This window comes from Fulmarus glacialis, unplaced genomic scaffold, assembly GCF_000690835.1.
Source record: "Fulmarus glacialis isolate BGI_N327 unplaced genomic scaffold, ASM69083v1 scaffold2210, whole genome shotgun sequence".
Taxonomy (NCBI): domain Eukaryota; kingdom Metazoa; phylum Chordata; class Aves; order Procellariiformes; family Procellariidae; genus Fulmarus; species Fulmarus glacialis.
The window spans coordinates 33106-56702 of NW_009188145.1; the positions used below are offsets into that span (position 1 = coordinate 33106).

The following is a 23597-nucleotide window of genomic DNA, read 5'->3' on the forward strand; positions in this document are numbered from 1 at the left end:
ACTGGAACAGGTTGTCCAGAGAAGTTGTGGATGCCCTATCCCTGGAAACATTCAAGGTCAGGTTGGATGGGGCTTTGAACAACCTGATTAGTGGAAGATGTCCCTGCCCACAGCAGGGAGGTTGGACTGGATGATGTTTAAAGGTCCCTTCCAACCCAAACCATTCTATGATTCTCTCAGTTCAGATTCTCTGAGTATAGTCAGTTTAAATATCTACAGCGGATGGTGTGAATACTCCCTAAATGTACATCTGAATGCTCCATTAGCCATTGGAACAATTTTTCTTTGACTATTTTTGCCTCCATATTACGTGGAGTTTTTTATCAGTTTTTAAGCAAAATCTGAATTGCCCTGTCATTCTCTTGCTGATCTTAGAGATTGGCTGTCTGAATTGTAAAGAGGAATTCAGTGTAGTCTATCTAGCCTGTTGTAATGAACCCTTCTGACCTTAAAATCTGCGTTACGCATACTAGGGGAAGTGCGAGAAAGCCCATCTGAAACAGCTGTATCTCAACTTTTAAGAAAGATTTATATCCTGGACTTCTTGCTGTATGCATCGTGACAATTTCCGTATTGCTAGTTCACAGTTTTAGAAGATGCTGTTTTATTGGCATCTCCAAGTCTGAGCAAGGGAGTCGTTATGCTACTACGGACTTACGATTTCTTTTTCTCTGTTTCGCTTCAGCAACCAAAGAGATAGAAGACCCTATGGAGACAGCAGAGAAAGTTGGTCTTGCGGCACTAATAATTCAGGTGAGTCTGAGCTGCCTCCCAAGGTGTTTGCATCTTCTGTGAAAAGTTAAAAATTGAGATGGAGAGCCATATCTAGGTGACAATTTATTGTTCCAGGACTTCCGGGGCCTTCTGTCATCTGATTATCAGTTTAGCTGGGATCGAGCTCTTCAAAGTCGTGGAGATACAGGCGTGTTCTTGCAGTACACCCATGCTAGACTCCATAGGTAAAAGAAGCGTTTTTATGCAGAAGTACAGTTTGACATCTATTTTAACCTTATTAACTTACTGCTTTGTTAAGTAGTAGTGTTAACTCCTTCCCTAAATATGACACATGTTCACTTTTTCAGCAGAGGTGTGAGTTTACTATAGGAATCACCAAGACTTCCCAGAAGAGCAAGCCAATTAAAATGAAATTTCCACTTCATTTCCACAGGGATGAGCTAACTGTCCATGTACTTTCTCAGTTCTAGGAACAGCTTCTCTGTGTGGTTAGTGTCAGTGATGAAGAACAGTGGCCCTAGGATTAAGGAAACTGATGTAAAAACCCAAATGCCTGTACTTGTAAAATATACCAAATCACAGAACTTAGATGTTTTTGGCTACCACTGTAGCTAGTGGGTTTTTTAACATTCTGTTATTTCCCACTGTTGGTAACCAAGGTTAAAAGCCCTTCCTGTTGACTCAGGAAGGTCAAACACCTGACATGTTTAATTATTTTTTAAAAGAATTTCAGAAGAGTCCAGTTTGAACAGTTTTATCAATTATAGTGATCTCTCAGAGCATTTTTAATGCAGACATCGATATGTATTTTCATAAAAGCATGTAAGATACCTTCCTGGATCAGGCCAAAGGTCCGTACCAACCTGGTATTCTGTCTGAGGCAATGGTAATGGGAGATGGTATTCACGGAGAACATGCAAGCCTGATCCCTTTTCTGTAATCTATTCCTCTGTACTTCCTTATCATCTAGGTATTGATGGTACTAAGGTACTATTACTATGGTATTTACTACCTCCCTAGTCCTTCTAGCATCAGCTTCTGGACCTGTTGTCCATGCGTATCTCTAATCCTGTTGATACTGAATGGCTAGCACGAATTTTAATTTTTTTATCTTGGGTTGAAGTCAGCTAGTCTGTCTCAGTGTTTCATTCAGCTTGAGCCTACCCTTTTTTCTTAAAAACACAAATTGGTGTTTTTCTTGTTCAGCTTTGCTAACAAGAGTTTTTCATCCAACATTTGTTTTTCATTCTTACATTTTAGTTTAGAACAGATGCATGGGAATGAGCAGCTAACCGACGTTAATGTGGCGTGCTTGCAAGAGCCAGATGCCATCTCTGTTCTTCAGCATCTTCTCAGGTTTGTCTAGTTTTCTTTCCAAATACCAGTTCCCTTAAAATAAACTTCTGGATTTGCTGCCAGCCTGTTGAGCAGGCACAGACTGCACGATCATAAGAAAAAAATGGCTATTTCAGGCAATGGCTTGTCTGCTGGGTCATACTGATTGCAACAGTAGCCCTCACTTGAAATCTTCTTGAACTTTAGAAGCCAAATGAGGGGAAAAAGCAATATTTGGAACATACTCTGTGTACATGAGCCTCTTAATTATTTCTTGTCTTCACAAAAATATGCTAAGCTCTATATAAATATTAGCTGCAGATTTTCTTGGTCCTTCTTGTTCTGTTTTTGTCATGTGGGAAAGGGGAGAGGAAGTGCTCCTGGGTGAGGTGAAATGGAGTATGTGCATGCACATTCAGTAGCTCAGCATCCCTCAGAGCTACTGAACATGCACAACTAATACCTGTTAATAGCAGTAATGTTTGTCACTAATTCAGTCTTGAGCAGTTTCTGTTTTCGTTATTTCATAGTTGTGTAATTAAAATAGGGAGATGAGGGAGTTGTCCATGTTGCGCAGCCTGTGATGGAGTTGGAAGTAATTGAGGCTTTCAGAATTCCTGGAGAAACGTTCTATGTACCCTGTTGCACACTGCACAGTGCCAGAGAGTTAACTCCTTTGGCCACACTAAGGCCTTCTTGAGGGCATCTCTTTAAAACTAGGACTTCCAAAAATCATGCCAGGTTGCTCCTTTCAGCCTGCAACTGTGGGTTGCAGAGTCCTACCATTAACTGTAATTGCCTCAAGAGGTCTGCCTGCAGTTTATCGCATGCTGCACGCTCTCCTGAGCAACAGAAAGACCAGCCAGCACTCTAAATAAGACCAGTAGTGTCTTATTTATCCAGTGTAATTGTATTTCACAGAAAACTCATGGGTCATTTCTTGGTTTTTATCAGATTAGCGTATAGCTGCCTGTCTTATGTGTGAAAACTGATAGGGTTAATGTATTTCAGGTTGATTTGCAGGGATCACTGCATCCCAGATGTGTCCATTTTCAAACAGAGGTTGTTGCTCCACTGCAGGGCTCTTGTTTTTATAGACCTTCTTGTTCTATAAGGTCTGCTTATTGCAAAAGGCCTTTGAGTCTGGCCAGGCACCATATGGAATCTGTATGAAACGTCTCCTGGGGCCTTTACTTCCCGCAGAAAGCAGTATTTAGGTTATCTATTAGACCAGGCACTGGCACTCATTGGCTAACAAACTCACGTTTAAATATCCCATGATTTCAGAAGTAACAATTACTGTTCAGTCCTCCGTGTGAGTTGCCATGAGTAGATTCTTCTTGAAAAGTTTCCATGATAAACTCTCCTGAGTTGTCGGAAGCCCACTTCCTGTAGCTCTGCTTCTGCTGTTTGAAAAGCTGCCAAACATTTGCCCTTAAAATTAGCTGACCAGTTCTGAATACCATTAACTTTGCAGACTAATGCATAGTAGACTGAAGGTAGCATGTATATCCCTGCAAAAGTGGACTTATTTAACTGATAAAAATAATCTAACAAGTTGTCGTAGGCCAACACTGAAATGGCAGCTTCATGAAGCAACAAAGTTGGTACGAAAAGAGGGCCCCTTAATTTGATAACAACTTCGTTGCTTCATGAAGCTTTATTAATGGCTGTTTGATGGTGCTTGTTAATAGTAAGTTTTCTATACCTATGTTGCTGTCTCTGAGGGGCCAACAGCTGCTCGTATCTAAGCTGTCCCCGAGACAATGCAGAGGTTCCCCCGATTCTGTCTCTCTGTCTGTTGCACAGTGGTACAAAGGCAGCGACCTTCCCTGTTTGAACAGTGGCCACCTGGGGCATGCTGGCTGAGATGAGCTGCTGCTGAATGCTCGTGTAAGAGATGTTTCTGCAGCTTACCCGCCGAGGGAATGGGGAGCACTCCCTCCCTGGTGCTATAGCTCTTACGTGACCACTGAGCCCTCATTATCAGAGCTCACTCCCCAGTTCTCCTGCAGGTTGCCTTTAAAGGAGGAAGATCCCAGGGAAGTTGGGCTTGGGCATGCTGGCGGGGGTGGGCCTGGGAGCTGAGCAAAGACCAGGAAGTCCACTCCCCACTTTGAAATCTATTCAGCCCCAGGGGTCTTGGTAACTTCTTGCAGGCTGTGAAAAAGAGGATGTGCACAAGCAGACAGCAGAACACATGAAAAAAAACCATGGATCTCCATGACTTTGCCTGTATTATTCAGTTTAATACTGTCTTACATAAGTCGATTTTATTCCAGGATTATGTAAACCCACTTTGTTTTTGTCTTTTCCAATGTTACAAGATTCCCTTTAGCTACTTAAAATTCTAAGCTGCATTTACTAAAGGCAACATCCTCTAAGGGACTATTTTGACTGCCTTGGTTATTTAATACATGCTTTTTGCTCCTAGGAACTTACAATTAGTGTTGAAATGTAAAACCAGACATAATGTTCCAGGAGCAAATATAGCCTTGTGTTCTCTTTGCTATAGCCTGCCTCTCTGAGCTCTGCCATCTACAGTGTTTGCATAATGAGGAGCAGAAGCAATCTCCTTCAAGAATAAGTGAATGAAGAAGAAATAATCATGTGCTAATTATGTGGCTTAGGTCTGGTTCAGAAGATTATTTTTGTTAATTCTGCAGTTGTGTGTTTGTTCTGACTTAAGCAAGTCTGAAGAGCCTTATATCTGAGTACACCTTCCTACCTCTTTAACACCAAACAATCCTTTTCTTCATAGGTATGATGAGGTCCTATATAGATCTTCTCAGGATCTGCAACCCAAGCACATTGTCAGCTACCTCCTCACACTTAGGTAAGGTGATTGCTGATACTGGCGTCCGTCTCCAGTAAGGACAGGTTTTCCTGAGCTGGCTCGGCAGCCCTCACATCTGCACTGCTTTGAAGAGTAAAAATAGTGGGAAGATGTAAATTTGTGGGACAGTTTCTCTGCAGCAGGAAAGGTATAAAGTAGGATAGCAAATAATGTAATAAAAAGTAGAAATGGAGGAACAAAGGAGCCAAGAGCCTCCTCAGAAACTGATTGCTTTCAAGAAAAAAGAATTATTTGGCTGTAACCCAGTGTCTGAACCCAAAATCATGCTGGACTAATCGTACCTTCAAGAGCAAATTTAAGCTGATAATATTTTCTCAAATCTCAGAATTTCAGCTAGGAAATTTTGTCCAAACTCCTTTTAACCACTGATCTCAGCCTATGTGTTGAGATGGACAAAGCATATTATTACTGTAAGTCATACTGTGTATGTGAGCTCCATAGGGACCTGTCTGATTTAACAGCACAGTGAAACACCGGAGTAGAGTTGTAGAGCCTGTGTATGGGGAAGGCTTTAACAAGTTAAGGAAAATTGTATAAGGAATCATGTACCTTGGGAATGACAGGGCAGGCTCTCAAGCATCTATCCAGACCAGTTTGTGGTTTTTTTGGTGGGGGGGAGTGAAGAGATTGTTTTGGGGTTATCTTACAAGCATTAAGTTGTTGATGGCATGCCCTGACAACATGCAGGCTACAGAAAACCATGCCCTCCCTCAGCCAGGTGAAAGAAGCTGTTGGAAATAAGTCTCTGACATGCTGCAGTTGTGGCTCTTCCAGTTCTGCTGCGTTCTGTAGCCCATAGCACTGCTCTTGTCAAGAGACCTGCTCATTCTCACCATTCTCACTGTGTTTTCCATTTCAGCCATCTTGCAGCTGTGGCACATAAAACTCTTCCTGTGAAAGGCAGCGCCCCTGAACTAGCCCAGGTATGGCACAGCGTTGTTAGGTGGCTGGAGCCTGTGTAGGGCATCCCAGAGGGGTGAGCCATTAAGGGCTTTGCCAGCCCAGCTGTCTAACCACTTGGGTGAACACACACCTGCAGGCTAACAGGCAGGCTGTCCCGTGGGCGGCACCACTTTCAGAAGGCAGGGGTTGCTGTTCATGGCTCTGCCTTCTGGAAAGGGCTGCTCTGCCTGATCTTCCCAAAAAAGAATGCTCCGTAAGGACAACTTCTCCAGACCCAGTCAAACCCCTTTCCTTCTCATCACCTTTCCTTCTGAACTTTTTAAAAGTAAACGTTTGAGCATTTAACTTGCTGGTTAATTTCTGATGGTTTCCTTTAGTGGTAGGAAGACAGAGAATTAGGAGATAACTGAATCAGTCTCCTCCCTCTTGCCACCTACACATCCCAAGTTGTCTGTATTGCCTTTCTAGCTAAAGCATGGAGGCTGACAACTGTTAATGTGCAGTTCCAAATAGATGCATATTATTTTCTACTGATCTCCCAGGCAATGTTTTCAAAGCAGCCCATAGTTGCTTGACAGCCTCTAACCCAGGCACAGCGAGAGGAGGGATTCCAGCAGTATCCTCAGGCTGTAACAGCCTGTGGTGCATGAAAGATTGTCACTTTTTATTCATTGCTAGCTCTTTTGCAGGCATCTCCTCTGGTTGCTCTGCCCTGAGGGTACTAGACTGGGCTGGACATCCCTTTCCAGCTTCCCTTTGTTGACAAAAGTGTCCCTCTGACACTTCAATGGGCTGTCAACAGCTGGTGTGAATTCTGCCAGCATTGGTGTTATTCAGTACTCAGATTACGCATATGTCTGAATCCCAGCGCCCTGCATGGGGACAGAGGATGCGCACAGTGTTCTCACCTCTGACTGGCTGCTCCTAGCTGCTGTCCTGAGAACTATGCCCTGTTCTGTAGCAATACTGTAAGCTGACAGCTACTCTTATTTTCCAGGCAAGGCTCTGTCTCTTTCAAGCTGCACGCTCAGTTCTAGCCAATGGAATGAAACTTCTTGGCATTACACCTGTAACTCAAATGTAATGAGGCTGTATGCAATGTAAAGTCACATCTCTTAGTAAAAGGATTTTTTTCAAGATAATATAAATACTCTCCTGTGTGTTACTGCTAATGCAGTCTGGAAACTCTCTCTCTGCTCTTAGAGGTTTGTATGCTCCATCATACCAACTGCAGAAGAGCATGCATGGCACAGCCATCTGGGGGAGACCAGGGTTGTCACAATCGCTTTCTCCCAGGCACTGGTAGCAGTAGTGTACTTAAGACACTAGTCTACCTGGTATTTCCCCTAACAGAGAACTGCTCTGTATTTGTCATGTAAATATAACATCCTTTTGGTAGAGGAAGTGGCATCAACTGTGCTACCCTCAGCAATCAAAGTTCTCCCCTTCTGCGGTTGCCATTGTGTACTTAGGCATAACAGTACCACAGCTACAGGTACTCTGCATACTGTAACAAACAAAAGGAGTTACTCTGATCACGCCGGAGAATTTTTTTTCTGTATGTTGTACTACACTCCCCCTTTGGTAACATTAGCCAAGACCAACTGCCAACTCTGTCACAGCCTCTTCCTCACGCATTCCGCTGTCATGCCAACACGATGACCAGGGAGAAGAGAGTTTGCTGCCCAGCTGGTGGAACAGGGACTGCAGTGCTTCCTCAGCACCTACATGCAGTCAGAGGTGGGAAGTGCTGCTTGGCACCCCTGAGCCATCACACTGCTGAAGAGAGGTGGAGTGTCATTATGTCAGGTGGTGCAGGTGAAATGCCTGACAATACCCACCACCACCAAAGCTTTGTCTCACCAGAGCAGCACTTTGGTGGCATGCTGTTCTAGATGCACAGAACACTTGGCTTAACGTGCCCGTGTTCAAGTAAAACCCAGCTGGTTAACCATGTCTGAAGGAATCTAACCAGGATATAAACTTGGTCACATTTTTGACTCCACTTTGAAAGTAAACGAGTTGCCTAAATGCACCAAAGTCAATGCAGAGTTGCAGTATCTGGAAGGGTTGAACAGAGTGAGGCCTCAGAAAACAAGGGAGGAGGTTGAAATTATACAGTTGGCACTCATAAATTAAATCAAAGCCTAACACGCATTACAGGAACTCTTTTCAAGCATCACTCTGTATGCACAAAAAGGTTTAGAGAAGAAATGTACAGATAAAAATCTTCTAGTCTGATACTAGAGTTGACTCAACTTGAGTTGACTCATTCATACTTAAGCCAGAGATACAAGAACACATACAAACCTTCCCCTGTACAACTGGGGTTTCACAAAACACATAGAATGGAATAGGAGATCCTTCTACCAGCTACAGCACGTATAAAAGTGAAAGAAAACCTGCAACTTAAGAGAAACACCAGTCTCATGCTGGCTTTTTAAACCACTTCACTTCCAGATAAGTGACACTTGAAGCATAGTTATTCCCAGTGCAGTTGTGTCATCTCATATGTGCCACCTAGAAGAGAAACTTTTCCTGTCACTAATGAAACTGCAATTGCCAACTAGTTTAAGAGAAAATGCTGGCAGTAATTGCTCTTTTTAACAGATTTTTATGAAGCTTTTGGGCACTTCTGCCCTCAAAGGGCAAGACAGTTTATCAAATACACAAAGAACCAATTTCCCTCCATTATATACATTATATACAATTGAGTGTTCAGTTCCTTCATTCTGCTTTCCTTGCAAATGGGACTCTTCATTGTTCGATGTGAATGAAGAATACCTTCAATAAAACACCCATCCAGCTCCTCGGCTGTAATGTAGCCTCAGCGTCAGCCACTGGAAACTTCACATGTAACACAGAACTAACTTCTGCTTTTAGTCTATCCCACAAACTGTTTCATGACTAGCTTAAGGCTAATTGTAAAAAAAATGCAGTTTTCTTTAAAGTCCATTTTTTCTCTTGTCTGTCTGTCCATTTTCATGGACAATGTCACACAGTAGCAAGTCTCTCTTTTGAGCTCTTGGTCTCTGATGGCTGGATTTTTGTGGTGTCTTGTCGAGGTAATCCATAGAGGTAAATAGAAATACACACCAGGAGAGCACCCAGGGAGAAGGTAGCAGCTGAAAGGAGACAAAATAGTTTATTTAAACACTTCCATATAAGAAGAAACCTTCAGAAGACTAAGCTATATAAGTTATGATGATATCTGAATGACAGTATTAAAGTTACTCAAAACTAAATGGTACACCAAGCTGTTAATAAATCACAGAATCTAGACTCATCCTCTGTCACTGAGAGCTCTCGAGTGTTTACAATCCCCACACCACTTCAGTTAGTCTCATATCAGCAAGAACGTGGTGATGGTCAGAAAAGCAAGTGTGAAACATCTCCTGCAGTTCCAGATGCCATCCGACAGGCTTCTGTCACAATAAACTTAACGATAAAGACACAGTGGATGTGATAGAAGTAGCCTGTGATAACACACTTTGTTTGCCTTTCCACACCTAGACAGGATTGAGAAAGACTCCTGCCCAAGTGAGTTTTTAAAACTAGTTGTGTTTTTCATCACTTGGTTTAAGGTGCTCTTTTTCAGCCAGACACTGGTGATTTTCTCCTTCTGCAAACTTTCCTTAAGTTTCATCTCACTAATACCACATCAGCAAGCTAGTTTTTCCACCATGACACCATACCATCTTTGGATTATGGTAGGAAAATAAAAAATACCCCAAACCAATCAGTGACTGAGCAGGAGCTACTGGATACAGTATCAGATACAGACTCGATCAGGGAGAAAATCCTTTGTAGCTGCGGGAAAGCCCAAAGCAATCTGCTATTTCCTCTCAAAAACATTCACCCCATCAGTTGCAACCCCAGCTGCTGTTTGACTCGCTCTTGTGTGGTGTTGGCCACAGCAAATAGGGAATGTAAAAGTTAACGCAGTAGCAGCCATAACTTAACAGCGATGTGGCAAAGCCCTTGCAGAAATAGCTGAGGAATTAATTTGGCACTGGCTGTACTAAAAACAACAAGCAATGATAACTTATCAACAGCAGTCTTGGGTAAACAGGTGTATCGCACACTGAACTGCATCAGAAAGTGATTCATAAATAAAGCTGTATAAACTCGTAAGCTGTTTAAATCGGAAAGAACCTTTCCATTTGAGGTCGTAGGATGCCTCTGAAAGAAAAAACTGTGAACGCCTTTGAAAGCACGGGATCATCAGGCACCTTATGTGACACAACAGGGGCGATATATTAGTGCATAGGAGACCTGGAGAAGACTTAAGTTAAAACCAGAAGAATTCAAAGGAGGCACAAATGATTGCTGTGGTATGAACTGCGTACAGCCTGCTAGCCAGGAAGGATGCATGCATGTACAGTCAAATTAAAGGCAAAAAGGCACTTACTTATCTGGAGGCCAAAGAGGATGACTGATGCCACAGTAGAAAGAACAATGGCTGCCGCTGCAGAAAAGCCTTTCATAATGTTATCTGTATACTTAACAACAACTGAAGTGTAGAGGCCACCTACGCTGGCGAGAACTGGAAAGCAGATAACGTGTTTCTATTAGTAAAGGTGCAGTAGGTCACTCTTGAAATGCATTTTACTCCACTGGTGTACTCCTTTGGGCTACGTCATCCTAATTGGTGATTTAATGCAACATTCAACAAAACGGGATGTCTACACAGCATCTAGTAGGTCAGATACAACTCATTTAAAGATGATGTACTCACTACTCAGTCATTTAGACTGCTGTTTCAGCACAATTTTAAATTGAACAAGTGAATAATTTCCAAGATAATGATACTTTTGAATAAATCCCTCAAAACACGGTAGATAACAGTGGGTCAGGCTGAATTTGTAGCTTCGTCCAATCAGTTACATCATAGTTAAAAAAGCAAAACACCGTAACAAGATCCTAAAGCCACAAGATACTTACAGATGACAAACCAGACGTAGTATGTATAGCCATAGAAAAACCCTTTCTCAAGAACTTGGGCTCCGTCTGACATGTACACACCAAATAAAGTCACCACAATCCCAGATAAGTACATCTGAATATTCCTCACCCACAAGGAAGTATCTGAACTCTTTAAGACCTTCTCAAAATAAACCCCTAAAAAAAAAAAAAGTTTCAGTAAGATGAATGAAGTTTCATCCTTAATGATTCATGGTTCATAGTGTTTTAAAGCCAGACAAGACAACAGCAATCATCTTGTCCTACAGACTGTTATGTTTCACAGAAGTTCCCAATGCAGAAGGCCCAAAAACACACCCTGCTAACGTGCGTCTTCCAGCACAGGATCATTTTAATGGTATATGACATCAAAAATAGATTCTATTTCTCTTTACAGTTGTTTTAACAATGAACCTTATCAACAATTGAAACTACTCCTCATTTCTGTTTGGTTTGCCAGGCTTCTGATTCCAACCGTTTCTCCTGTAAAATTCGACACCAGAAAAAAAGCATTTCACCTTGGCACCTGGTACACCTGGTATTTTATCCCCAGGACAGTATTCATGTATTTCAGTATGATGGAGTATGATTTTTCCTCCATCAAGATATTTAGCAGTAAAAAATAATTAAAAAGAAAAAAAAAAAAAAAGGAGTGGGTGGGACTATATTACCTCAGTACCAAGACTGAAAATTCCTCAGAAGCCTTGTGCTTGCAGAATACTTGGCAGAGTGGCAGCGTTCTGAAACCACAGCTTCAGGGGATTAGAAGAGCAAATCAAAACCAATGCTAATTGAAACTATAGATTGGTTTTGAGGAAATGGAATTAATTTTAATCTAAAGCTCTTGCTCACAGTGCCATGCTGATGAGCATTATTTTTATGCTCTGCATTACTGAAATTCCCCAAATACTTTTTCATTATTCTACTTGGGAGGTGTATGTCATACTAAAAGGCCGACATTTGACAAGGCCATCACTAGCTGCCTTTTTAACCATTCTCCCACACCAGGACTCTGCTAATTTCTGGAATTTCCTCTGCATTTCAAAACATAGACAGCAGTTTGCAGGACTCGGATCTTCTCAGCCACTTCCATGACCTTCTGGTCTGAGTCCTACTGACTAAAAGTTTATTGCTGATTAATGTCACCCAAGATCCTTCATATGATATGAGAAAAGTGTATACGGAACTGACAAAGACAGCACAGAGAAAAGACCTGTGGGTTAGAAGCCCTAAGCACACACTCCTCCTAAAATCCCTGAGTTAGCTTCCAGGAAGGTCTTGCTACTCTTTTATTAATGAAAAATGCAATTTATATTTTAATATGGTATAGTGAATATTTATGGTGAATAAATTAGAGAACAGATTTATATTTCAGGGGTTCAAATAATAAAAAAACCCAAGGAAATATTATATTATCTCATATGAACATACATTTTTAAAGTTTAAACAATATCAACAAAAAACTAGTATTGTTAACGACTGCAGTGCTTAAACAAACCCACAGTAATCTATCTCGAGATTTCTGCCTGCTGAGAAGACCTGCAGAGCACAACCAATGTAATGAATGTACCAGAAATTTGGATTGAGTATGAACCGTACTTGTAAATTTTATAAACTAAGAAAACAATAAGCAAACCAATGAAATGATGCTTTCAGATTTCTGAAAATGCATAAAAATCACTCCACTAGGCAAGATGAAGGAAAGAATGGGTGCTGTTTAGGAGAAACTACTCTTCAGTATTGTTTCACATCACAAAGGATCTGCCATTATGTGTTTGTCCAATGCTTTTATAGGCATTGTTGGGCCCCCAGATACTTGGAAATTACCACAGGATCAGCAGTTTGAAGAAAAAACTTCTTTTCCATCTCTGAGGGACAAACACACATAACTTCTTTGACTTTGCTGGAATAATATAAAACACTTAATGTGGTCAGCCCAGAAACTGAAGGTTTAATGCCAAAATAACTTCTTCATGTGGGTGGGGGAAGGAAGAAGAGGAAAGGAGTTTGAATAGGATTTATGTTTTCAACATGTAAAGCCCCAAGGGCACAAGGAGCTCCATGGATTAAATACTCCGTCCTCCCAGCTGCCTCAAAGCTACAGCTGTCAGTGAGGAAACACCCAAGCTGCAATCCTTTTGCAGGAGAAGAATGTCGTATGTGTCTAAATCCTCTAGAGCTGCCCGCATCAGCCCTTTCAATGGTCTAAATTTGCAGACCTTTAGAAGCACAGCTGTCTACCCATGTTACCAGAGAAAGCTGGAGAGCTTTAGGAGACTCTGAAGGCTTCGCTGTGAATGCTGTATTTTGTCTCATGGCTTGGGAGCATCTATTGAAATGAGTAAATTCGTAATCTTCCAGGAAAAGTTGAACGAGCTCTACACAGTCTTATTTAGTATTTCTGCTTCAAAGTGCCTATTTAACCGAAAAGACACCAAACAAGAATGACACCCTCCTCCTTTCCTCCCCTGCCAAACAGAATGTTTTCCACGAGTAACGAGCGTGTATGCACAGCACAAGATTATTATTGCAGGATTGTATGGTACTAGAGGTGGGTAATACTACCTTGTTTTCTTACAGAGGAAGGGGCAAGAATCCAGTTTACAGCGAGGGAAATATGCCCCTGTGAGCCAAATTTCAAATTAAGCAGTAATTTGCACTTCCTTATTTCTCAGCACCAGCTCACTTGTTCTCAAGTTCTGGTGTCCTTCTGCAGAAGCCAGAGAAAAACTACTCTGAGGGGAAGCGCTGGTTGTAGAATAAAACCAAATCAAACCAAACCAAAAATCCTTCATGCAGTTAATCTAGGCTTCCTGCTACTCATCTTCCTCTCTGCCTTACTCATGCTTCCTCTGCATCTTAGTTAGATTTACCACCTACAGGACTACAGCAATGTGTATTTCAGGGCTGAGCTAGCACAAGAACTGAGTGAGGAGCTCAGTTCCCCTTATAAAAAAAATGCAAGTATTTCATGTGATCACCATAAGGGAGCTATTCACTGTAAAGCCAACTTTATAAAATTGATGTACTTTAATTAATTGTGCTGAGTGAATCATTATGGATGTTCCCTACAGTATTATTCTAAGCATTTGAAAGACGCTTCCACTTGCAAACCAGCCTTCTAAGTTGCATCACGTAAAACCAATAGTATGTGCGCCTAGTCATTTTCTTGGACAACTAGAGTAATCATGTCATGAATCTGTCATAATTACTGCAAGTGGAAGGTAATTATGGGCAGAGGGGATAAAGTCCTTTTTTATCTTCTAATCAATGAAGACAGTTAACTAATGTAGAATGTTCTGAGTTCTCCAGTCCTTTTGATGTGACCTCTGTATGGAAATAATACTATACCTGCAAATCCTGAGCACAATACAGCAACAGCAATTGCTCCAAACCCTAGCCATGGATTCTGCTCCACCTGCAACATCAACCGTTATTTGAAAAACGATGCAACACTTCAAATAATTTACAATAATCAATTCCAGAGCTACTTTGTTAAGTACAGCAAAGTTACTAGCATTTCATTACAGTATAAAATGTACTTGCTTAGCTAGAGCTGTCCTTCAGATTAGCTCGGTGTAGCGGTGTGGTGTTTCACCTTCCGTGTATACTCTTGCCAACCCTTGCAGTGCAGAGGCACTGTCTATTTGGCTGTGGCCAGTCTTCCCAGCTGCATGACCTGCCTTTCCCACTAATGCCGCTGACCAGCAGCTAAGGCCTCCCCTAGAACAGGATTAGGTCAGCGGCTCTGAAGGGTGTGTTTAAATGACATACCCACACCCACGAGGCATTGGAGTTTCACTCCTAACTCTGCCAAGTGCTTCGATTCCAAGTTCTCTGCTCCAACAATTACAATGATACCAGGGCCAACTGCTGGAAAAAATATATTACTCAGACACTCCTATGATGTTGCATTAGACTGATTATGATGACTGTGGTAATTTATACTAATTGTAGCAATCAGTTGCCTTTCCAACAAGTGAGACTGGAGCAATATCACAAGCTGCCTGAACTGGTACACAATAAAAGTGAAAGTGAATGATCAAACTAGTGTTTGTGTTGTAGATGAAGTAGCTGGCAATAGGAAACGGGTACTGCTATGTGGACTGTAAGAGACCTTACCTTAATCCCAGCTGCTGTGAAGTGAAATACAAACATAAGGCAGTTTATTCTTCATTGTGAAGTGGCAAAATGTAAACTCTTACCTGTACTTTCGTGGCCTGAGCAGGCTTCCACTGAACAAGGGTAACACCACCACACAGCATGAAGACAGAGAACCACTGCAACTTACTAAGGGTACGGTTTAGCATTAGGACTGTACATAAAGCTGTACAAGGGATCTTCAGCTGGTATGTCACCTAAAGAAGATAAGAACATAGCATAGAGGATGTAGTTTTATAAAATCCTCCAAAAGAAAATAAAATAGATAATTCAACTACAGAATACAAACGAAATTTTATATTCATTGATTTCCTACAGATCCTTGGGTTTTTGTACCATTGCCAGTTACAACAAAGTGAATTTGAAGTGACTCTAGCATTGAGTGGGTTAGCTCAGAAAACCAGAGCACTGCAACAGAGCGTACACTCTGAATATAACAAAGCATCATTTGGCTTTTAACACTGAGGCTAAAGAGGGTACTGTGTTCTAGGCAGACAGATACCTAGCATGCACGCCTCATAAAACAGTAGAGAGGAATGTATTTACAGATCAGTTAGCGACAAAAACGTTGTATTACCTGGTAGACTGCCGCATCCAAGTTGCTAAGAGCCACAAACGCCATATTGTTTTGGAGAGCATACACCAAAGATGGAACACTTAATTTTAGCAATTCTGTAGGACTTCCAAATACGTTTTCTTTTAAAGATGTTATTAACCTTGCCAGACTTCCAGTTTCTCTGCAAAATAAAATATAACTGAAGGCTCTCTTAAACTGATATTTGAAAACAGAAGTCAAATCAACAAATCCTTTGGGAAGGCTGAAATTTTTTTCTCAACAATCAGTTGTACCTTCTACTCATTAAAGAAAAATTAACTGGGAAAAAACAGTGAGGTTATCAACAAGTAGAAATCCCTGAAGGTGAAGAAGACATTCTGGAATCAGGAAGTTAGATGCATTAATGTGTGATAAAGTAAACAACAACCCTAAACACTGTGAACAGTGGAATAAGTCACTAAGTATAGAGGCAGTGGGACAGAAGACTGTCTTCCCCCCCCGCCTTTTTTTGGGGGGTATTAATATTTGTGTATGATGTCAAATGCCCGTGATTTTCCAGATCCCCTTTAAACTGGGCCTCACAGTGCAGCCAAAAAAGACTGTACCCTTGCACACTACTGAGCTGGAAACACCTCTCATTCCTCAGCCAGCCCTGGGTTCCTCTTCTTGCCTGTGCTGCGGGAGATGCTGGACCAGCACCAGCACATTTGTGAAGAGGTCTGGCAGGGCGTGTGGCAGCTCCCTGTCGCCTGGCATCTTCACCTTCATGTAATTACAGCGTGCAAAAGAGCAGGCAATGGGGAAGAACCTGTTGCTTCTTGCTGCTGTCCCCTTTTGCAGCTTGCTCCTCAGCTTATTAAAGCTGACCTCTGCATTGCTAGTTCTCCCTTATCATTTCTGCATCAATCTGACATTTCTTGTTTACTTGTTGCTGCTAGTCAAGTCCTCCCGTTCCCTTCCCAGCCCTCCCCAAGTCCCATGTTCCCCCTTTCCACTCTTCTCTTGCTTGGCCACTGACAAATACCAACATCCAAAATCACTCCTGTCCCCTCCCACAGGCCTCCCAACTTGCAACCTGTATTACTCTTGAATTTAACACTCCTTTTGCTTCCGTTACACATGCTTATGAAAAAATGGCTCACATCCTCCTCAGTGCTCCAGGAGCCCAATCCCCCACATTTCACCCACATCCCAACTTCTTTCTTTTTCACAAACGTACGTCATTTACCTGCCCCAAACTCGTATTAGAAATTACCAAAATTAGCAACCTCTCTATGCCCCGGGCTCCTTCATTAACCACCTTGTTCCTTCATATTTTCCATTCCTGATCAACCCCTGACTCTGTGTTTCAGGTTCTTAAACTTTTCCTCTCCAAAGATTTATGGACTCTATCCTCTCATGATCCTTCCGTCCAAGTTTCTCTCCTCCTTTGCCTTCCTCCCTGCCTGGCACCAAACATATATCTCCTTTTCTCCTTTTTTTTTTTTTTTGTAGCGAGAGCAGTCTTTATACAGGCAGCTGCACGGGATCTTTTTGTCATTTTCCCATAACAGAGAGCACACACAAAAAAACAGAGTCAGGGCAGTACAGTTACCAGAGCTGAGTATGGTTTCCCACACTCTTGTTGTACAAGCAAGGTTGCGAAGCTCTTTCCTAACTTATGGGGATACTTCGGTTGGGACAGGCTTGCTGACACCGAGCACGTCACATAGGTGTCTTTGCAAGATGCGTCTGGCCACAAGGGACAGCCATTGACATGAAACAGATGGACAAGTAGCACTTAAAGCAAAGTTTGCAATGCAAGGAAGGAGAAGAGTTCATGCTACAGCTCACCATGGTTAATTGCACTAGATACAAAACTGCATAAAACGTTATGAGTGATTGACATTGTAGGTAAAATTGTTGGCTTACTTACTCCTCAATGTATTGATTATATTGCCCAGCACTGGGAGATAAGATGTACAAGAAAACCTCGAGTTCCTGGTAATACCCAAGTACAGCGGGACTAAAGTGCTTCTATCTCAAATGTCTAACTGCAAATAAAATATAATTAGCACAGATACAGTTCTACTCTGTGAGAATAAGTCGTCAAAAAATACCACACAGTAATGGCTTCTTCTATTTGTCGATACTAAGGTGGGCTGTCAAACAAGAAAACAATATTTAAACTATACCTGCTTCTGTTCCAGACCGTGCTCGGTGAATTAGCTGATCACACGTTTAAAGTTAAATCACAGCAGTAATAGTAGTTTCTGTCTACTCTGACTTCTAGTATGGAATTTCAGCAATGAAGCATAACAGATGTCCAGTAAGTCCATTTTCACTTTAGTTTTTGAGAACAAGAAGATGAACTATCTAATAGTTCATCTTTGCAGTGGGTGTGCTTTCTGAAGCATGCACTTATCAAGAATCTCTAACTGTAAGTTGAATTCAGTACAAAGATCATGTGGAGAGAGATTTAAATCTACACAAAAAAAAAATTTAAAACAAGCCTCTGTGTACAGCTGATAATGCAAAATAAGGTGCCCAAAGATGTACACTGCAAAATCAAGTAAGAAAATAAAAACTGATCTAGCTTGAATTCAGCGTTCTTGATGTTGATCTAGATTCGACTTAAAGAACATATTCTGTTTTTTCATAGGTCTGAATAGGTGAGAGATACTAATAACAATCAGTTCTGCAACAGAAACATGCATTTGTTAGAAAAGCTAAAGGTAAAACTAGAGTTTGCAAATCAGCTCTACTTTTCTTCATCCATTGCTAAGTAATTATGTACCACCTAAAAATGCAGACAACATAATTACCAGATGGTGAATTGGACTTAAAATAAATATGAGAAGTTGAGAGTACAGTTGAGTAAACAATTAACACAGCTTAAACTATCATAAACTTCTCTTTTGAAAGACAATCTTTTGGCAGGCATCCATTCAATGTGCCTTCCAGGAGAAACTTTAAAAGTAAACACAGCGAAGGCATAGTGTAAGAATGTGTAAGAAAACAAATTCTGCAGCCAGAACAATGCGAGAGTCATACTCCCGTATCCTGTATATTGCAGTAATCAATGCTGGCTGTTTCAGAAAGACAAAGGTACCCATCCAAATGTATCCCGCTGTACAGAAAAAACAGATTGTATTCTATCTTTTAACTGGTTATTAAACTACAAAGGGACCCTGCCTTGGGTGAGACAAATTGGTTAGGACTTTAAAATTGGAGGAAGCTGTAAAGGAGACACCAAAGGGAACTATGCTGGAATTTATTCTGTTCAGCATATTCGTAAGTGATCTAAAATGGGAGATTACTAGGAAATTGGCAAATTTTGCTGATTATACTCAATTACATGTGATATCCAAAAGGAAACTTTCAGTAGTTGCTGAAAGGGCCTCTCACTACACCGAGCAGAATTCACCAGATCTTTTGCCATCTGAGAAACAGCTCAGTTACCTGGACAGCAAAGGAAGGCATCCGGACCCACCAGCAAGCGAGACGTCCTACCAAAAAGAGGTGAGCGCGGCCTGATGAATAGTGCCTGCTGGTGCCCCTCTCTCTCTCAACTATGGAGGAAAAAACCCCACTAGCTGACCAGATCAGAATAGATATTATAACCTTCAAACAGCTCAATGAAACAGATTCATCCCATTTTAATTGGCAAATAAAACTCAGTTGTCAATAAATGAGAAAGGATCATAGGAAAAAGATGTGAGTAGCTCCTGACAGCGCCAGCTCAAGGCTCAGCTGTGATCAGAGAAACAAGCAGAACGTTACGAAACCTTAGGAAAGGAACCGAGACCAAGACAGAAAGCATCTTCACCCTCTGCCTAATGCCACAGTATGTTCACATCCCGAATGCTGCGTGCAGCTCTGGATCCTGTTTCAAAAGGGATGTAACAATACTGGAAGTGCTGTGGAGATGGGTACTAGGATGATCCAGGAAAAATTAGACTAGGACTCCCAGCTTAGAAAATAAATGAGTGATGAAAACACAATACAGATCTGTAGAGATAGGAAAATAAAAACAAAGGGGGAAAGATTATTCATGATGTCTGTCAACACAAGAAGACAGAATCCAGTGAAACTGCTAGATAAAGTGTTTATTAAAAAGTACTTTTTCATATACTGTGTAATTATATTGCGGAAGTAATTTCACAGATACAGTAGGGACTAACAGTTCAAAAAGAAACTGGATAATCTCACAGAGGGCAGGATCGTTAGGCACTACAGCCACAGCGTGCACACAGCATCCAGGCTGGGAAATCCATAAGCTTCTGCCACCAGCTAAGAAAAATTCAGCCCGTGCTTGCCCTATTGCCTATAGTTCTAAGCATCCTCTGCTGACTACTGTCAAAGGGAGGATGATGGGCTACACGGATTTTTGGCTGTGCAGGGCTGTTCTAAAAACATAATAGACTTCTGAGTTAAAAGTAATTGCCTTTTTAATTATTTCAAGCAAAAAGACCATTCATACATTTAATGAACACAATATTACCGACCCTTAACAAATGGCAGATTGCTTACACTGCTGAACTAGGCCTCTCTGGTATACTATAACCAGCCTGGGTCCCAGGTGCACAAGAACAGAGTTGAGAAATTATACACACAGGTGAGGCTACCAAATGCCACCCACAGGTCCCTCACGATTGAGGAACGTGGGCTGCTGCAGTCTCCAGAAAGCAGGCTGGATCAGGATCCACACTGGCCACAACACTGAGAACCACAGCGCAACCACTCGTCGGCAGAGACACTTCTGCCAACATTTTGTGCTGGCAGAGTGAGAAGCCCAAGGTGTACAAAAAGAAAAATAGAAATTTGCCACTGGTCACACTTGCCTTTTCTAACGCATTATATTTAATGACAGGTTAAACAAAAGGCAGTTTGCCACAGCTGCCTTACCAAATGCAAATATTGTCTCATTTCTAAAGCAAGTAAAATGCCATTTTGATGTTAAGTAGAAAAGATCTGATAAAAATCTGAAGTACACCATGTGACTTCATGATCCTCTAGCACAAAACAGCCAGCCTTCTGATGTACCAAAAGCCACAAAGAGATAGGCAAAGACCCTAAAAGAACAAATTCTACCACAACAGCAAGAACTGGGCTTTGGAAAAGTCCAGAAAATAAAGACTCTTGCTGAGAGGAAAGACAGCAGACTAATGGCCTCCCTACTTCAGATGCTCGCGTGTGGACTAAAGATCTTATCGGCAGTCTGGGATTAGAGAAACTCTAATATTTTCTGACCAGTCTTTCAGCATTCATTCCCCAGGTTAATAGAGACAGCAAAATGTCTGTCTGTAACATTGTTTGGGTAAATATATGAGTAGGAACATTACAATTTTATATAACTCAGCAGATGATGGCTCACAGTCCAGCTTTCATCTACACCAGTATTTTAAAGACCCAAAACACCGCAGATAATCCATGCTGACATTTTGAACCTATTCCAAAGCACACAAAAACAGAAAATATGCAGAAAGGACACACCTGAATACTGTGCTGTTTACAAAGCAGTTTCTGTTGAGGAGAACTCACAAGCTCTAACCCACCCTAAAATGACTCTTCCACAGCATGACTATCCAGCCACATTCTCAAATGTATCTGTACTTTGGTATCTGAGAATCTGAGGTTAGAAGCAAGGATTCGTTTTCAAAATACTGATTAGCATTCCCATACTTACTTAGCCAAGATGCCCACACTCAAGAACAACTTGATAACTTCAGTGATGCACACAGCCGTCGTTGAAAAGTAGAGTTCTGTCTCCACTGTCCTTGTGTACCGCAATGCGACTGTGTATGTTGCAGCAACCAGGGTCATCACTGTGAGGCAGTACAACTTGAACAGTAAGCTGACATTTTCTGAAAGAAAACAAAGATGACGACTCAGCATGCCCTTCATTTTAATTTAAGAACTGAAGCAGGGTGTTCTCCAGCTGGAGGACTGTATCGAAGACTACTGTGGCAGCATGCAATAATTACAATGTTGTGAAACACTTCCTATAAAAAGTTTAAGTTAAATTTTAAAGTCTATTCTCAAAGAAGCTTGTATAGGAACTCCAGGTGTTTGAAAACAAGATGTCCTCTTGCCCTCATAATCATCCTTCATTCTAGAAAAACTAATCATAGACTAATATTTATCTAATAGTAATCAAAAAACCCTTCTGTGCTTTCCTGCTCTTTAGCCTACAGTAAGTGCTCACTCTGAAACGGCAGCTGATGCTCTCCACGTAGTATACTGAAGTCTGACACAAAGAGCGTTGGCAGACTAGTAAAAGCAAAGAGAGAGGAAAAGTTCAGTATCAGCAAAGAAGGGAACCAATTTAGCAAATCTTAATAAATAAGGCAGCATTTCCTTCAGCCTTATTTTCCCACCTAAGTTAGTAAAAGAAGAGAGTTTTGCTCAGAATGGTGATGGGACTTCACACAAAGGGCTTTCTTGAAAAATTGCACACTGTAGAAAACACTAAGGTTATGGGTATTCAAGTAAATTAAACCGTACAAGGACTATGTATCATCTGTGTTACCCCCTCTATCTTCCCCACTACTATAGTCCTACAACAGTAGCAATTGTTGCAACAGTTTTGCCCTGGACCAACTACTATCCTGCATAATTTGGGAGTTAGCCTGTTCCAGCTCTACTGGCAAAAGGCAGTTTTTCATACAGCCGCCCTCCTCCGAGGCCTGAGAGTTTCATCGGGTGGATGTGGCCAGGCCACGCCAGTTCATTCCCGTGTCAGAGAATGGCTAAGACTGCACCCATACCAGTAAAGAGAACAGCGCACGACTCTAAACAGGACTTCTCCGCATGAAGGCATGGCCTACAACGTGAGACATCAGCAAATGTGTGGTGTCTACAAAACCGTTTTTTCAAACTGGTAAATTATTCTTTGTTATGTACAGCATCTGATGGGTGGATGTTGGTCGTTCAGCAGCATCTTTTGGGCCATTATCTGTTGTGGTCTGAACATCCTAAATAACCATACTTCTATTGGTATAAGTTTATGTTCCTCTGCTGATTAGGGAATGAGCTAACAGATCAGCTCCGGGCAGATTTGTAATAACATTGTTCATTTAATATGGGAATGAATTGCTGAATCCAGTGCAACCGACGTTTTTGTTCATTTTTCTTTCAAGCCAGTGATGTCTTCTATTGCATAACCTTTCTGCAAGGTACAGTTAATACCTCCTGCTGCTGCAATCATTTAAATTAGCTACTTCCTTATAGATAAAAATCTTACCCACGTCAGTAACCACTTTTAAAAGGTAGAGCCAATTAGTTTTTGGACTAACAATGCTTAGAAGAGACTTACAAGCTGTAATCCATTTTTAAATTAAGTTTGGATTGCGGGGAGCGGTGGTGGAAATCCAAGGGCATAACAACCAGGAAACAAAATTAACCCAGTCCAATTTTACAAAAATGTATTTTCTAACGATATTTTAGTGCTGACAGAAGTGATATTAACACTGTGTTTTTACACATTAAGATTTCAAGTCTATGCACTACTGAACTAAAACTAAATTTAATCCTTGCCTATATTAACTACTCTTTAAAAAATAAATAAATGCCCCTATTTGGCAACGGTTTGCAAACTTCGGTAAACCAAATGCAGCAGGACATAGTGAATCTAGTAACTGTACTAGATAGTTCTAGCGCTATGTAAAAAGCTATCTGTAGTTAGTTTTCAGCCTGAATATTTCTCCAGCCTGGCTCACACATCTGCATCAGTACCAGTGCAGCACTGGGAGCAGAAGGAAAGCATATCTTCTGCTGGTAAGTCTGAACTTATACCAGCTTAAAAAAAAAAAAAAAAAAAAAAAAAAGACCTGAAAGAAGCTGTTGTTCTTTTCCCAGAGTTTCTCTCACTGGCTTCATTAAATCCCACTTGAATGAAACGATTTCCAGCAAAAGGGACCAGACAGGCCAAAAGCCTCAGGATATAAATGCGGGCCTCCCACACAGCTCATCCAACCACTCCGCCAGGGCTCTTTTAACCGGCAGCCCAAGGCCAAGCCTGGCACCTGAGGTACAGCCGAGCTGCCGGAGGCAGCTGGGGCGGCGGGCACCTCAGACCCAGCCTTACACAGGCTGCGGGAGACCCTC

The 23597-nt window shown here is 41.5% G+C and overlaps 2 protein-coding genes across 2 annotated transcripts in view; one reads left to right on the plus strand and one right to left on the minus strand.

The window, feature by feature from the left end:
• Window positions 1–7005, plus strand: part of RARS2 (arginyl-tRNA synthetase 2, mitochondrial) — a gene marked incomplete at its 5' end in the record, with an annotated part of 39813 nt that extends 32808 nt beyond the window's left edge. Inside the window, 6 exons of the mRNA XM_009577297.1 lie at window positions 686–753; window positions 850–959; window positions 1996–2091; window positions 4832–4906; window positions 5787–5850; window positions 6828–7005. Coding sequence (XP_009575592.1) covers window positions 686–753; window positions 850–959; window positions 1996–2091; window positions 4832–4906; window positions 5787–5850; window positions 6828–6914 — 500 coding nt within the window. The remainder of the gene's footprint in view (window positions 1–685; window positions 754–849; window positions 960–1995; window positions 2092–4831; window positions 4907–5786; window positions 5851–6827) is intronic.
• Window positions 7006–8441: 1436 nt separating this feature from the next.
• Window positions 8442–21353, minus strand: SLC35A1 (solute carrier family 35 (CMP-sialic acid transporter), member A1). Its single transcript, XM_009577286.1, has 7 exons — window positions 21178–21353; window positions 15531–15690; window positions 14998–15150; window positions 14144–14210; window positions 10775–10951; window positions 10242–10376; window positions 8442–8955 (listed from the first exon to the last, which is right to left on the minus strand). The coding sequence occupies exons 1-7, from the start codon at window positions 21312–21314 to the stop codon at window positions 8825–8827; spliced, it is 960 nt and encodes a 319-aa protein (XP_009575581.1). The 5' UTR covers window positions 21315–21353; the 3' UTR covers window positions 8442–8824.
• Window positions 21354–23597: the final 2244 nt, after the last annotated feature.

Bases quoted from the DNA above. Each gene is read 5' to 3' on its own strand.
- SLC35A1 (XM_009577286.1), bottom strand. From the start codon at position 21,314: ATGACCCTGGTTGCTGCAACATACACAGTCGCATTGCGGTACACAAGG. The intron at 14,211-14,997 runs GTAAGAGTTTAC...TTGATGTTGCAG, and splicing joins CTCAGGCCACGAAAGTACAG to GTGGAGCAGAATCCATGGCT. The intron at 8,956-10,241 runs GTAAGTGCCTTT...GTCTCCTTTCAG, and splicing joins CCTCTTTGGCCTCCAGATAA to CTGCTACCTTCTCCCTGGGT.